Source organism: Bufo gargarizans, chromosome 5 (genome assembly GCF_014858855.1).
Source record: "Bufo gargarizans isolate SCDJY-AF-19 chromosome 5, ASM1485885v1, whole genome shotgun sequence".
NCBI lineage: Eukaryota > Metazoa > Chordata > Amphibia > Anura > Bufonidae > Bufo > Bufo gargarizans.
Window position 1 is genome coordinate 443,623,786 of NC_058084.1, and position 16,877 is coordinate 443,640,662.

Here is a 16,877-nt window from a genome sequence, read left to right on the forward strand (position 1 = left end):
GAAACCCAACGTTAAATACTGAAGCAACCTCACAACCGGTGGCGACGAAGCTGAATTGCGATTAATGGCTTCAACCACCCCCATGTTATCGCAATGAAAACATACCTTCCTGTCCCAAAAGATTCCACCCCAAATGGACACCGCCACCACAATGGGGAAAAGTTCCAGTAACACCAAGTTTGTCAACAAGCCCTCCTCCTTCCATACTTCCGGCCATTCCCCCACGCACCAACGGCCCCCCAGATATGCCCCAAAACCCCGGCCCCCAGCCGCATCCATAAACAAGTCTAAATCCGCTGCCGACACTCTGTCCGCCATCCACAAGGACCGCCCATTATACGTCTCCAAAAAAGACGCCCAAACCATCAAGTCGTCCTGCAACTCACGGGTAACCCGAACAAAATGGTGGGGAGACCGCACTCCCGCCGTCGCCCTAGCCAATTTTCTACAAAAAATTTGCCCCATGGGCATTATGCGACACGCAAAGTTGAGCTTGCCCAATAGGGACTGCAACTCTCGGAGCCGCATTTTGCGTTTGCCGCAAGCCACAGACACCTCCCGCCGCAAATCCACAAGTTTATCCTCAGGCAACCTGCATTCCATAGCCACCGTGTCAATGACTATCCCCAAAAAACTCAACCGCGTTGTCGGGCCCTCCGTCTTTCCAGACGCCAAAGGAATACCGAAAAGGCAAGACATGGCTTCAAAAGAATGCGACATCACTGAGCAGCCATTAGAACATGGCGGCCCGATAAACAAAAAATCATCCAAATAATGAATGATAGAACCCTAACCTGACCGCTCGCGAACAACCCACTCCAAAAAAGTACTGAACTTTTCAAAATAAGCGCACGAAACCGAACAACCCATCGGCAAACACTGGTCAACAAAATACCCCCATCCCATAAACACCCCAACAAGTGCTGACACTCCGGGTGTACAGGCAAAAGACGAAACGCCGCCTCAATGTCAACCTTGGCCAACAGCGCCCCCTGCCCATACAACCGGACCCAACGAACCGCCTCATCAAACGACGTATATACAACCGAACACAATTCCGCCGCGATCCCATCGTTAACCGAGTTCCCCTTTGGGAAAGAAAGGTGATGTATGGAAGGCGAAAAAAATTCCGCTCCCTCTTAGGTACGACCCCCAACGGAGACACCCGCAAATCCTGCATCGGCAATTCCCTAAAGGGCCCTGCCATGCGACCTAACTCCACCTCTTTCCGCAGTTTTTCGGTCACCACTCCAGGAAGTTCCGCCGCAGAATGTAAATTCCTTTCCCCCCAACCCCCTCAACATACGGAATCCGAAAACCCTCCCGAAAACCAGCAAGCAAAAATTCCGCCGCCTCCACATCAGGGTATTCATTTAGAAAACGCTCCATCTCGGTTACCCGTATTGGCGTCCGCCCCTTTTCCAGCCGCATCACCCCCACCCCTGCGCCCCCTGAAGCACCGTTGCGCTCAGTGGTTACCCCCGCAAAAGTAACACTCGTGCTTGAACTTGCATCCCCCTTCATTGAATGAAAAACAGAGTCCCTTAACTGAGGCCGCCGAGCGCTCCTATTGCCCCGAACCCCCGGCGCCCCCCGGAAAGGGCTGCCCAGCCCTGGCCGGAGTCATAACCCGCATCCACAGGCCAATGTCTTTATGGTCCCAGCGCATACTAGGCCGGACCGCCTTCAGCTCCCTGAACTGCTCATCATACCTCAACCACCCCAAACCACCATACACTCGGTATACCTCGCCTATTGCATCCAGATAACAGAAAAGTGCCAAACAATTGTCTGGCGCTTTCTCCCCGATAACATTGGCCAAGATCACGAAAGCCTGTAACCAGTTTGAAAAGGTCCGCGGATTCAAACGAGAACGCTGCTTATCCTCATCCTCCTTTTTCCTATCATTCCGCCTATCCCGGTCCAAATGAAATCGCTCCAGGGGAAGCAGCGAGAATATATACACGTACTCCCCTTTCCAAATTTTTTCCCTAACCTCGTGCTTCAAGTGCGCCCCCAGCGGCCCCTCAAAGCACACATAAACCTCCCCTTTTGCTGCATCATCTAAACGTGGTTCCTCACCATCCTTCTCCTTCGCCCCGTCCCTTCCTTTATCGCCATCCTTATCCGCCACTCCCTGGTGCGCCGCTCCAGCCACACCTCCAGCACCAGAACTGACCTCCCAGCACCCGCCCCACCCAGACCCCCAGCCGCACTCGCACCCAGCAACCCCGGACATTGCACACCCCATGCCGTCAAAGGGGACCCCGCCACCATCCCCGTACCTACCAACCCTGTCACCAAATCACGCAATCCCAACAACAACTCCACCAACCCACCGCCAACAGACACCCCAGAGACTCCCACCACCCCCAAGGCTCCCCCACTATTAGCAACCACTAAAGAGGAATCCCTGCTTATCTCACCTGGCTGCGCGGGCTGTGACTCCACCAGCGGGAACGTGAGGCACCGAAACTTGACTGGCGACGAACTCCCGTCCAGACGACCAAAGCTGTTCCGTAACGTCTCCTCTGGAATCTGCAGACCCTGCAGCCTGCAATCCTGCAGCTGCGCCACTAGATGTCTCCCTTACAGCACTTGTAGATCCCAAGGCCTGCAGTAACTCAGCCTCGCCACCAGATGTCACCCTCGTCCCGCTTGGAGCTCCAAGAGCCTGCAGATCAGCAGCTCTGCCACCAGATGTCGCCCTTCCTTCCCCATCGAGAGTCGACCTGAAGCCAGCGCTGCGCTGCTTCAGTAAGTAAACCAGCTCAGGGCCACACACAGGACACCGCCGACCAGCAGAAGCAGTCTGCCCTCCTCTCCCACGCCGGGCAGAGAGACCGGGGCCCGATCTCCCTGCCGAACCAGCTCCGGATCCCACGCTGCCTGCATCAGAGGAGGGGGGGGGGGAGGTCCTTCACCCCCCTCCTAGGATCCCGCCGTACCACAGGATTCCTCCCAGCACGCGACTGCCTGGAAGCACTGGTACTCACCGCAGCGCGTGCTGGAGGGGCCAAAGAGGGGCTCCTTAACCGGCGCCGGACCCTCGGGGTCGCTTCTGGAGTTAGGCGCACTGGAGGCCTTGTCCTCCGCGGCCGGCTGGAGGGGAGAGCCGAAGCAGCAGCCTCCCCAGACCCCGAGAGCAGACCTTGAACAGTAGCCTGCAGCCATCCAGATCCCCTGCTCTCCGCTGCCGCACGGAGCTGTGCCAGGAGCGCTTCCACCTCGGACATCGTGGGACAGGAACCACCAAAGAGGTACTGCAGCAGCTAAGACACTGGCTGCTGCCACACTGCTGTCCTCACAAAATGGCCCCTTTTCCCGCCCTTGCTGTCCCTTTTATGCCCTTAGCCACACCTCCAGCCCTTCGTCACTATCCTTCCTCCTTAACCCTTCGTAACCCCGAATCCTCTCCCTCCAAGCCCCAGTCATGCCAGGCCTCCATCCAGCCTTGCAGCCCTGATTCCGGCCTGCACTTTCCTCCTGTGCCCAGGAGACCCAGTGGGGAAGTGAACCTACTGAGCCCTTACTAAATAGATGTGAAGACTGAGCCGAAAATGTCTGTTCATGGGAAGTCGGCAAAGACAGCTGTCAGCCCTTGGCCTTTTTATGCTTGTGGTCGGCTTTTTCCAATGTAATGTTTGAGTATGCTGGCCGCGTGTGACGGAAGGTTTCCACTCCCTGGACTTTAGTCTTTGCAAATTAATGTCTAAAAGGGAATTTCCTAATTTTCATGATTTCTTCTTGTCCTCTCAGATCCCCGGAGTGGGACAAGGTGGATCCCGACGTAAAAGCAAAACTCAATGTTCAGAATGAAGATGGAGAAACTTGGTGAGTTATCAGCTTGTATCAAGCATAAACAACATCTAGAGCACAGACTTCCCAAGTTCCACTTTCAGCTCTCCCAAGTCAGGTCCTTGTTCCCACTATAGGTGGTGCTCTGCATCCAAGCCTTTTGCAAATGTCCCACAGAAGAAAAACACATAAGCGGCACTTTATTCCAAAATTCTCACATTACATGGATAAAGGCATGGGGCAGTCCGCGATGTAATGTGAGAATTTGGGAATAAAGAAACCTATCTCTGGTGACTGCCGCTTATGTGTTTTTTCCATGGGACATTTTCAAAAGAGCTTGGGCCAGATTTATCATGACTGACAGCTCACTCCACTTTCACATATGGCTAAAGTCAGTTTTAGCCAAGTCAGATTTATGATCGGCCCTTTAAGACTGTAATAAATGTGGCTTGACGGTAGCAGTTTATCCGTCAGTAAGCAGCTTTACAAAAGTCGCACATCTTTACGAAAAAGTCGCATGTTCTATTAAAAAGTCTCATAAGATAAGCATGGTCCTCACTGGAGTGAAATTGCGACTTTTTTGCGACTTTTTTGCGACTTTTTAAATAGTCACAATAGTAAATCTGTCTAGAGATTCATTTACATAAGAAAACACGCCCACTTTCAGAAAACTGGCGAGCATAGTGCAGAGCAGAAAAAAGTCGCAAATTTTTGCGCAGTTTAAGCGATTGCGCAAAAATTTGCGACTTTTTCACTCCATTATTCTGACTTGAGCTAATGATAAATCTGGCCCTTTGTATCAAACAGTCTGCCCCATAAACACTACCTGCTTGCTGCCCCTTTATACAGGGTCTTGCCAGGTGTATTCATTACCAACTGCCTGTGACTACTGTTTATATGGCCAGGCAAGGGTGCAAAAGTTAAAAAACTTCTTAAATTTTCTCTTTATTTCATAATATCAAAATAACACAGAATCAATAATCAGTATAGAAATGCAGTTATATTTACCTAGATAAATCCACAAACTGATCCCACTCCTTAGTAAGAGCGAGAGAGAAAAAATACATACTGTTTATTTAATATAATCCTAAAACCAAACCATATATCTATCAAGGGTGAAAATTTAACCTATATTCAATTCCATCTAATCTCCAAAACCTGCAGCCTTAAAGGGGTTGTGTTGTGTTAATATTGAAGAACTATTCTCAAGATAGGTCATCGATATCTGATTGGCGGGGGTCTGACACCCGGGACCACCGCCAATCAGCAGTAAGACGAGGAGGCGGCGCTGCTTCCTCGTCATTACACTACGTTTCATCTCCAGTAGCGTGGTGAATTGAGCGGGTACTTGTATTACACTCCACTTCCGAGGCGAAGTGCAGTGCAATGAATTGGAATCGGTGTTGACATAGAGCGCCGCCTTCTCTTCAAACAGTGCATAGGTGGAGGTGCTGGGTGTCGGACCCCTGCTGATCGGATATTGAAGACGCATAACCTTTAACTCCTTCTTGATTATAGAACTGAGAGAGGCATGTTACCCCAAATCCTTCTCAGATGGATACAGTGCCAACTTCTCTCAGACTCTGATCAAATAAAAGGTTGTTGCTCCAGATATTCAGAGACTCCTAACCAAACTCTATATATCATGTTTCCTGTAATAGCAAATTTCTTCCTTACCCCTTCCAGGGGTTAAATAACTCTGCAGCATGGGGAAGAGCCATCACTATACCATCGCTCGTCCATGTGTAGGACAGCGGTGTGCCGGCGGCAGATCATTATTACACAGCACGATCTGCCGCCGGCATTGCCTGATGAACAAGCGTGTAATCGGAGGCAGTATTACATTGCCAGTTGATCTATCGTTTACACTTAGGTGGTCATCCTGGTGGTAAAAAAAAAGCGCACGCAAGATGATTTTCTTTCCTTGGGAGATAACTCTTTAGATCTGGTGGATGTACTACAACTCCCCAGTAAGGAGAGACTTGTTCTTTTCTACAAATGGCCTGGTTACTGACTCCGGCACTATATGTGGGCCACAGCACCTATATCTCCTGCCTAGCACCCGCACCAAACCCACAACACCAAGGGCACCCCAACTACCAATACGCAGGAGCCCCAACATTAGGTTATGCCCCAAGGGAAGAAAGGGTGCGTCCTTCTATCACGGCCCTGGCCCTAGGGAGCATCAGTGTGAGGATCGCCACTGTGAATAATTATTGCAACCAGAATCACTACCATTCCCATCATCCTCTCCTCCGGGGCATAGGGCATAAATGTTACTAAAACAGGCATGCCAGGAGAGGTGACGGGTCCTCTTTAAATTTGGAAATTTGGAAATTTGTGAAACACATAGTTTTGGTTGTTTGCAGGATGCCCTTAGAGGAGTATAAGAACAGGTTTAAAGTATTGGAGATCTGTAACATCCACCTGAGTGAGGTGTGCTGTGGTGACGACTTTAACTGGTCCCTGACAGAATTCAATGGAAGCTGGCAGAAGGACATCAGCGATGGAGGGAAGAAAGGTTTGGGTAAGAATGTGTGTTCTCCGAAATCACGCCTGACACTGTCATACGTTATACAGATGTCTACAATCCCACAACTCATCTTATGAAGTGAGTCCATCCTTTGTGTACTACATAACCAGGAGGATTACTCCTAACCCACTGCAGGCAGTTTTAGGGGTTTTTTTGTCATTTTTTTCATCCCCTTTTTCCAAGAGTCATAACTTTAATATTTTTCTGTCAACGTGGCCATTTATTGTACCATATAATGTATAGTGTTGATCGCGAATATTCTAATCGCAAATTTTTATCGCGAATATCGTCACTTCGACAATTCGCGAATATATAGAATATATATTGTATATATTCATAATTGCGAATATTCTAGTTTTTTTTTTTATCAGTAACCTCCCTGCTTCTTGCTTGTGGGCCAGTGAGAAGGCTGCAATATCTTTCTCTGAGCATAGCAACATCCCTAGCAATCAATAGGAAAGTTGCCTACCCCTTACTATATAAGAACCTCCCCAGCAGCCATTTTCTGCTGTTTTTTGCAGTTCTGAGAGAGAGAGAGAGAGAGCAGTGACATTGCTGTGCTCTGTGCTTTGCTGACTCATCTGGATCCTTATTTAAATACATTAGATAGTTAGTAAGGCATCTTTCACACTTGCATTGTCCGGATCCGGCGTGTACTCCACTTGCCGGAATTACACGCCGGATCCGGAAAAACGCAAGTGAACTGAAAGCATTTGAAGACGGATCCGTCTTCAAAATGCTTTCAGTGTTACTATGGCAGCCAGGGCGCTATTAAAGTCCTGGTTGCCATAGTAGGAGCGGGGGAGCGGTATACTTACAGTCCGCGCGGCTCCCGGGGCGCTCCAGAGTGACGTCAGAGCGCCCCATGCGCATGGATGACGTGCCACGCGATCACGTGATCCATGCGCTTGGGGCGCCCTGACGTCACTCTGGAGCGCCCCGGGAGCCGCACGGACGGTAAGTATGCTGCTCCCCCGCTCCCACTACACTTTACCATGGCTGCCAGGACTTTAGCGTCCTGGCTGTCATGGTAACCATTGAGAAAAAGCTAAACGTCGGATCCGGCAATGCGCCGAAACGACGTTTAGCTTAAGGCCGGATCCGGATCAATGCCTTTCAATGGGCATTCATTCCGGATCCGGCCTTGCGGCAAGTCTTCAGGATTTTTGGCCGGAGCAAAAAGCGCAGCATGCTGCGGTATTTTCTCCGGCCAAAAAACGTTCCGTTCCGGAACTGAAGACATTCTGATGCATCCTGAAGGACGGACTCTACATTCAGGATGCATTAGGATAATCCTGATCAGGATTCTTCCGGCATAGAGCCCCGACGACGGAACTCTATGCCGGAAGATAAAAACGCAAGTGTGAAAGAGCCCTTAGCGCATATATATAATACAGATAGTTAGTGGGAGATAGTCAGTGTAGGTTAGATAGTGATATAGTGTGGCTGATAGGTTCCAGTGCAGGGTGTTAGGTAGTGTGATTGGAATAGTGCTACATGAAAAATGTAGCAAAAGTGAGCCACGCCTGTATTGCACGCGCAATACGCGCATATTACATTGCCGATTTTCACAATCAAGAAAATAATGACTGGAGATCACGAATTCTAGAATTTGCTAATTTATGGTAAATATTAGGCCAAAAATTCACGAAAGATCGCAAAAATGAATATTGCCTATGCTGCTTATCAATAATAATGTACCGAGAAACATGTAAAAAATTATAGGTTGGGTTAAAGAGGACCTTTCACTTGTATAAACTATGTGAACTGAGTATGCTGCCATATAGAGCGGCGCCCGGGGATCTCACTGCACTTACTATTATCCCCGGGCGCCGCTCCGTTCTCCCGTTATAGGCTCCGGTACCTTTGCTCCTTAAGTTATAGTAGGCGGGTCTTCCCTTGTCCTGTGGGCGTCTCCTTCTCCTAGGCTGCAGCGCTGGCCAATCGCAGTGCACAGCTCACAGCCTGGGAGAAAAAAAACCTCCCAGGCTGTGAGCTGTGCGCTGCGATTGGCCAGCGCTGCAGCCTGGGAGAAGGAGACGCCCACAGGACAAGGGAAGACCCGCCTACTATAACTTAAGGAGCAAAGGTACCGGAGCCTATAACGGGAGAACGGAGCGGCGCCCGGGGATAATAGTAAGTGCAGTGAGATCCCCGGGCGCCGCTCTATATGGCAGCATACTCAGTTCACATAGTTTATTCAAGTGAAAGGTCCTCTTTAAGTTGGGAAATTTAAACACACAATTCTACCCTTTTTTGAGGTTTTGTTTTTATGACATTTACTATGCAGTAAAAATAACAGGGTCACTTTATTCTGGGGGTCAGTACGAATATGACGAAACCAAATGCATAGTCTTTCACTACAATCACATAGTAAAAACATTAACCCCTTGACAACATGCATCGTGCATGTACAACGGATGGTGCCCGCCCCGGAGTGAGGTGGGAGCCGTAGCTGCTGGATTTTTGCTGTTTCACACAGGAGACACCTGGGACTAATGTCTGTGATAACATTGCCATGCTGGCTCTTCCCAGATAGAGGAGAGGACCGTGTTTTGAAATTTAAATATTATTTAAAAATGTCTTAATTATACTTGGGAAAATGGGAATGCCAAAAGTGGTCAACCCTTTTATACATAAATAGATAGAATCTAACAGGAGAAAGTATCAGGGCCTGGTATATGAAGTACTGCATCCACTACTATTCATATATTGTTATCCTTCACTGTTATTTTATTTCACACTCAGACAGATTTAGCACCAACCCCCAGTACCGGATACAATTGAAGGCTAAAGATGGTGATGCCACCAAGAAACGCACTCTCGTTGTGTCTCTGACACAGAAGGATCGAAGGAAGCAGAAAGCTGCCAATGTGAAAAACCTTAACATTGGCTTCTATGTATATAAGGTTGTTGGGAATTTTTGTTATTATTATTGTTATTATTTTTTATTATGTTCCACTTCTGAAAGGAACTCTCTGGCCACTGCACAATGTGTTATGCCTAATGCCACTACTACTACTACTACTACTATTATAACCACTTCTACTACCCTACTATCACTACTAATACTTGTACTACTACTACCTCACTACCACTACTACTTCTACTACTTCTACCACTGCTACCACCACCTTTTCTTACTACTACTACTATCATCCCACTACTATTTCTACTATCCCACTATCACTACTACTTCTACTACTACTACCCCACTACCAGTTCTACTACTACTACTACTACTGCCCCACTCTTATTACTAGTGTTGAGCGCGAATATTCGAATTGCGAATTTTTTTCTCGAATATCGCAATTTCGAGATTTCGCGAATATTTAGAATATCGTTCTATATATTCGCGAATTCGAATATTTGTTTTTTTATTATTATTATATTTTTTTCTTTCCCACTTCTCTAAAGTTGTTCTTACCTGTCCTTTGGATTCCTGGCTTCCTGGCTGCTCCAGTCAGTGGCGTTTTCAACTTACTGCTATATTCCATATTAGCTAAATTACAATCTAATCTATATGTGTATTTTACGAAATTTCGCAAATTGCGATGCGAGTAATATAATACGAAATAATCGCATGAAGATTTCAACTTAGCACTGCTATATTCCATATTCTAGCCTAATATGGAATATAGCTGTGCTAAGTTAGCACTGCTATATTCCATACTAGGCTAGAATATGGAATATAGCAGTGCTAAGTTGAAATCTTCATGCGATTATTTCGTATTATATTACTCGCATCGCAATTTCGGCTTTTGCAAATGTTCTTAATATTGCTCTAACTTCGTCTCTTAGAATATCACGAATATTCTAAAAGACGAAGTTAGAGCAATATTACGAAATTTCTAAAAGACGAAGTTAGAGCAATATTACGAAATTTCGTAAAATACACATAGATTGTATTTAAGCTAATATACTGCTATAGTAATATTTTTTAATAGTGTACATATTTTACAAAACTTAAGTTCAGAAGAGGCAAAAAAAAATTAGAGGAAAAAAAAGGGATTATAGCACTATATTAGCTAAATTACAATCTATATGTGTATTTTACGAAATTTCGTAATATTGCTCTAACTTCGTCTTTTAGAATATTCGTAATATTCTAAGAGACGAAGTTAGAGCAAATCACGAAATTTCGTAAAATACACATATTAGCCTAGCCATAGTCAATTAGCATAGGAATGTTGCCTTATACTATCAAGATAAATAATCGCAATACGCGAAAAAAAAATTCGGATACTATTCGCGATAATTGGAATAATTACGAATATTCGATTTCGACGAATATAACACGAATATTCATTCGAATATTCGCGAAATATCGCGAAATCGAATATGGCACCTCCCGCTCATCACTACTTATTACTACTACTACTTCTACTACTACTACAACTACTACTACATCTACTACTTCCACTACTATCAGCAGTACTACTACCACTCTACTACTATTAGTACTCCCACTGCTGCTACTTCTACCACTACTACTACTGCTACTATTACCACTACTACTACTACCACTCCTACTTTCACTACCAATACTACTACTGCCCTAGTCTTATTACTACTACTTCTACTACTACCACCACTACTACTATGTCTACTAGTACCAGCAGCAGTGCTACTACTACTCTACTACCACTACTCCTAGTATTACCAGTACCACTGCTGCTACTACTACCACTATATTACTACTACCACTAACACTACTACCACTAGCACTACTCCTATTACCACTACTACTAGTACTACTATTTCCACCCTACTATCACTAATGTTACTACTACTGCTGCTATTACTACTATAAGGCCTCTTTCACACGGGCGTCATGTTTTTTGCCCGGATAAGAGGCGGGTGCATTGCGGGAAAATGCGCGATTTTTCTGCGCGAGTGCAAAACATTGTCATGCGTTTTGCACTCGCGTGAGAAAAATCGCGCATGTTTGGTACCCAAACCCGAACTTCTTCACAGAAGTTCGGGCTTGGGATTGATGTTCTGAAGATTGCTATTATTTTCCCTTATAACCATGTTATAAGGGAAAATAATACATTCTGAATACAGAATGCTTAGTATAATAGTGCTGGAAGGGTTAAAAAAAATAAAAAAAAGTTAACTCACCTTCTCCTCTTGATCGCGTAGTTCCCGGTCGGTCACTTCTTTAGCTGTGGGCTAAAGGACCTGTGGTGATGTCAGATCACATGCTCCATCACCATGGTGATGGACCATGTGATTGGAGCATGTGATCTGACATCACCACAGGTCATTTAGCCCACAGCTAAAGAAGTGACCGACCGGGAACTACGCGATCAAGAGGAGAAGGTGAGTTAACTTTTTTTATCCCTTCCAGTGCTATTGTACTATGCATTCTGTATTCAGAATGCTATTATTTTCCCTTATAACCATGTTATAAGGGAAAATAATACAGTGAATAGACTGTCACCTAGAACCCATGCGTGAAAATCGCATCGCATCCGCACTTGCTTGCGGATGCTATGCGATTTTCACGCAACCCCATTCATTTCTATGGGGCCTGCGTTACGTGAAAACCGCACAAAGAGGAGCATGCTGCTATTTTCACGCAACGCACAAGTGATGCGTGAAAATCACCGCTCGTGTGCACAGCCCCATAGAAATGAATGGGTCAGGATTCAGTGCGGGTGCAATGCGTTCACCGCACGCATCGCACCCACACGGAAAACTCGCCCGTGTGAAAGGGGCCTAACTACTATAACTCTACTACCACTACTACTACTATCACTACTACTACTGCAACCACAGCTGCTACTAAATATCACTATATAAATAGCCAATAAATAGAAAGATATTGGATAATGGATTCATTTTACCATCCATGTAGGCTTTATTAAATTTTTCTTCCGCTCTGTGATACTTACACTGGATACAGAGATAATGGTAACTGATGCTAATGTTACACTATTACTGTATAGTCATCATTTTTTTCTCTATACAACAGGGTACACCTTCAGACAAAACTCCTCTGGGGACGGAGTTCCTCAATAAAAACAATCCGATTTTTGTATCCGATTTTTTTTTTTACCGTGACGTATCAGGTCAGATGGAGCTTCCTGCAGGGGATTATGTCATTGTGGCAGCAACCTATTCTGAGTCTCAAGAAGGTGAATTTTACCTCCGTATTTTAACTGAAAAATAAAACAGAGCATGGTAAGTACTGTATGCAGAAATGACTTCTGTTACTTTGGAATCACTTCTGTAGATTCACTCACTTTTGTCCAATTATACATATTTACATAGACCATTCCCCCAAACATTGCTAACCTTCTTGTAATGCTGCAGAACCCCAAGTCCAAATAATAACCTCTGTGGGAAAACATCAGAGAAAAGCCAGACCAGGCTAAAGTTCATACAGAATAGTCCGTGAAACCAAATACCTAAGGATGAGACTGAAGTATCCAAGGTCCGATCCGAGGCCACACACGGTGCAACTGTAGAGCAGAGACGAGGTTTCCAGAGGCATTCACTAAATGGAGACACTCAGAGTTCACGCATGGAACAAACTTAGTGAATCTGAACCAGCATACTCCCAGGTTGTAGAGACAACAGTGAGCACTGGTCAGCCAGGGAGACACCTGCTGGCCAATCACAGAGTGCTGCTTGTCAGAACCTCATAGGTCATGCGATGCTCCTACTCATTAGCACCTGTGCAGCAAATCCCTAATCAACTTTGAATTTGTGCACAGATGCTTTACCTGCCAGTGGCCGACGTAGCACATAAGATACACACACACTCGGCCGCGCATTCCTTTGCGAATAACCCCTCGGGCGTGCACGCAGACGCCCAACAGACTTGGCACGGGCACGGGATTGTGCCAGCATGGACGCCGGAACGGAACCCGCAGGAGACACCGGAGGCAGGACCGGCCGCGACGTATTGCCATCAGCCCGGCAATTCTGCCTCAGAGATCCCCGCGGCCCTCCCCTCCGGCACCCATGCGGACGCCCCACCGTATCTGCCCGCAAGGGAACCAAAACCGCAGAGTCCCTTACACGTCTATATCCCAATCACACAGTGCTTATATCCTTCATCACACCTTGTAAAGAATACAGACCCCAGACCAGACCCAAGAGGAAACAGTCTACAAAATAATTACCGACCCCAGAATAAGGCCTCATGCACACGACCGTTGTTTCATCCCGTGTCCGTTGTTCCATTTTTCGTGATTTTCTGCGGACCCATTGACTTTCAATGGGTCCATTGAAAACTCAGCTAATGCACCGTTTGTCATCCGCGTCCGTGATCCGTGGTTTCAGTCCGTCAAAAAAATATAACCTGTCCTATTTTTTTCACGGAAAACGGTTTTCGGACCCATTCAAGTCAATGGGTCCGTGAAAAAACACGGAGGCACACAAGATTGTCTTCCGCGTCCGTTTTTTTCCTATCATTTGCATGGCAAACTTGACTTAGACTTTTTTTTACTTTCCTTCATGTCTGGTGATCCTCCAAAAATAAAGGAAGACACACGGAAACAAAAACGGAAACGGATCACGGAACAACGGAACCCCATTTTGCGGAATGGAACACAACAACGGTCGTGTGCATGAGGCCTAACTCTGGATTGCACCTTGAAATACAGATGACAGACCAGACTGCAGAGTACATATAGGCCCCAGAAAAAACTTGGAATGCCCCCCAAAATATAGACCCCAAAATAGAGACTTAAGACCAGACTACAGGCTAACTACAGACCCCAGAATAAATACATGCCTCAAAGACCCTAAATAAATTTAAACTCAGACAAGACCCCAAAAAATGCAGATATTAAACCAGCCACCCTAATTTAAGACCGAGGTCAGACCTCAGAAATAACTATAGAGTGACACCAGACCACTTAGAGTGGTCGTCCAGTTGGTACAACATTTTTATATGTGGCTTACAGTAGGTTTAAAGTAAAAAGGACACCATACTTTCATTGATTTCCCTGCTGCTATTCTGAAGCTGCTCCAGTCTTACTGCTGGAAACCGCCTTATTAAATAGGGACCTTAGAATAAATACAGACTGACTAAAAGAATACATAACTCAGATCAGATGCCAGAAAACAACCCAAACAGAAAGCGATCCAGCTCCACTGGAATCCAAATTCAAATCTCCTTCTTTAGTTAAAACTAGAGATGAGCAAAGTTTTGAAAAATTCGATTCAGCCAGAAATTTGATTCTTTTTTAAATTAATTCTAGTGTTGATCGCAAGTATTCTACTAGCAAATTTTTATCACAAATATCGGCATTTCGAGAATTCGCAAAGATGTAGAATATAGTGCTATATATTCATAATCGCGAATATTCTAGATTTTTTCATCAGTAACCTCCCTTCTTGCTTGTGGGCCAATGAGAAGGCTGCTATATTTTTGTCAGAACTTAGCAACATCCCTAGCAACCAATAGGAAAGCTGCCTCCCCTTTACTACATAAGAACCTCCCCAGCAGCCATTTTCTGCAGTTTTTTTGCAGTTCTGACAGAGAGAGCAGTGACATTGCTGTGCTCTGTGCTTTCATCTGGATCCTATTCCTTATATAATTACATTAGATAGTTAGCTCATAAATATATAATACAGATAGTTAGTGGGAGATAGTCAGTGTAGGCTAGATAGTGATATAGTGTGGCTGATAGGTTCCAGTGCAGGGTGTTAGGTAGTGTGAAAGGAATTAGGCCCCTTTCACACGAGCGAGTATTCCGCGCGGGTGCAATGCGTGATGCGAACACATTGTGCCCGCACGGAATCCGGAACCATTAATTTCAATGGGTCTGTATACATGAGCGGTGGTTTTCACGCATCACTTATGCATTGTTTTTATATTCTGTGTTTTTCACGGAACGTTGGCCCCTTAGAAGTGAATGGGGCTGCATGAAAAATGCATCGCATCCGCAAGCAAGTGTGGATGCTATGCGATTTTCACGGATGGTTGCTAAGAGATGTTGTTTGTAAACATTCCGTTTTTTATCACTCGTGTGAAAAACGCATCAATGCGCATTTCACTCGCGTGATAAAAACTGAACAACTGAACGCAATCACAAACAAAATTGAATGAACTTGCTTGCGAAATCGGGCAGTTTTCACTGAACGCATCCGCCACGCATCCGGACCTAATCCGGACACGCTCGTCTGCAAGGGACCTTACTGTTTCTCTGCTGTCCATACCTACATGCTACGTGCTGTGATGTCACAACAATACTTAGTGCACCAATCAGTAATATCTACTCAGACCTAATAAAATGTGAAGTTGCATGTATTGCACAAAAAATATGCACATCATTAGTGCCGATTAGCACAATGATTTTGCTAATTTATGACGTAAAGTCATGATTTTATGAAAGACACGGAGGCGAGTATTGCTTTATCTCTCTTTACTGACAAAACCACAGCAGCAAAGAAAAAACTTAGGAGATTAGCATATCTCCATGGTAACAAGCTCCTCCCACTTGCTCCCCTATATATAGTCTCTGTTGCAGGAAGCCTTCCTCTTTCTTGGCGGATGCCACTCCAACTCTTCAGGAACTTTGAAACAGAAGCCGAGAACTGGTCAAACCGGAACTGCAATGTCGAAACTGGGAACTAAGAATGTAGATCATACGTAATCCAGTCGATAGTGAGGATTAAGTCACACTAGGAGAAAAAAAGAAAAAGGAAAATCACATAGAGGGGGTAATAGTAAACACTAAAGGAACATGTGCATGCAAAGCAGCAAGGAGCATAATAAATGGCAAGTATAAGTGATCGTCACCAAGTCAAAATAGTACAATAATTTATTAAATAAATAAATAAATAACTAAATTAAAGTGAGCAGGGAGGGAAAATAAGTGAGGGAGGGCAATACTCGCCTCCGTGTCTTTCATAAAATCATGACTTTACGTCATAAATTAGCAAAATCATATAATTTTATTTCAAGACACGGAGGCTCCTATTGCGAGTTTAAAGCTGTCCAATAACAGGAGTAAAAACATGTTGAGTAGGACGAAAATAGAAGTCTCTGAAAGTCGATACTCTGGACCAGTCTGCAATTTTCATAACGTCCTCCAGGCGAGCGCCCGCCGCCATCATAGAAGTAGACGATGCGCTTCGAGTAGAATGAGCGGTGAATATTGAAGTATCAACACCCGCTAAAGACATGAGCCATTTAACCCATCTAGCCAAAGTTGTGGTGGAAACTGGGGCAAACGGACGTCGGTAAGAAAGGAACAACTGAGGGAGCTCGATGGAACGATGAGGTAAAGTTCGAGACTCGTATTCGCGTAAACAAGATACGGGACAAAGGGCAGGAACTCCCGGAAAAGAAGGATAAGACACAGAACGAATCTGGGTCTTAGTCCGACGAGAAATGTCAAAGGTGACTCCTTCAGGAGAGAAAAATCTGGCGTTATAATCTAACGCTCTCACGTCAGAAACTCTCTTACAAGAGATCAGACAGAACAGAGTGACCAGTTTAGCTGACAATTGGCGTAATGAGAGTTCCGAATTGGATGGCCAGGAAGAGAAAAGATTTAAGACCAGAGAAACGTCCCAAGTG

At 45.5% G+C, this 16,877-nt stretch overlaps 1 protein-coding gene across 1 annotated transcript in view; it reads left to right on the forward strand.

The window, feature by feature from the left end:
- LOC122939505 (calpain-8-like) overlaps positions 1-16,677 on the forward strand; it is a 129,268-nt gene extending 112,591 nt beyond the window's left edge. The window contains exons 9-12 of the mRNA XM_044295572.1: positions 3,760-3,834; positions 6,168-6,325; positions 9,080-9,204; positions 16,501-16,677. Coding sequence (XP_044151507.1) covers positions 3,760-3,834; positions 6,168-6,325; positions 9,080-9,204; positions 16,501-16,677 — 535 coding nt within the window. The remainder of the gene's footprint in view (positions 1-3,759; positions 3,835-6,167; positions 6,326-9,079; positions 9,205-16,500) is intronic.
- The last annotated feature ends 200 nt before the right edge of the window (positions 16,678-16,877 follow it).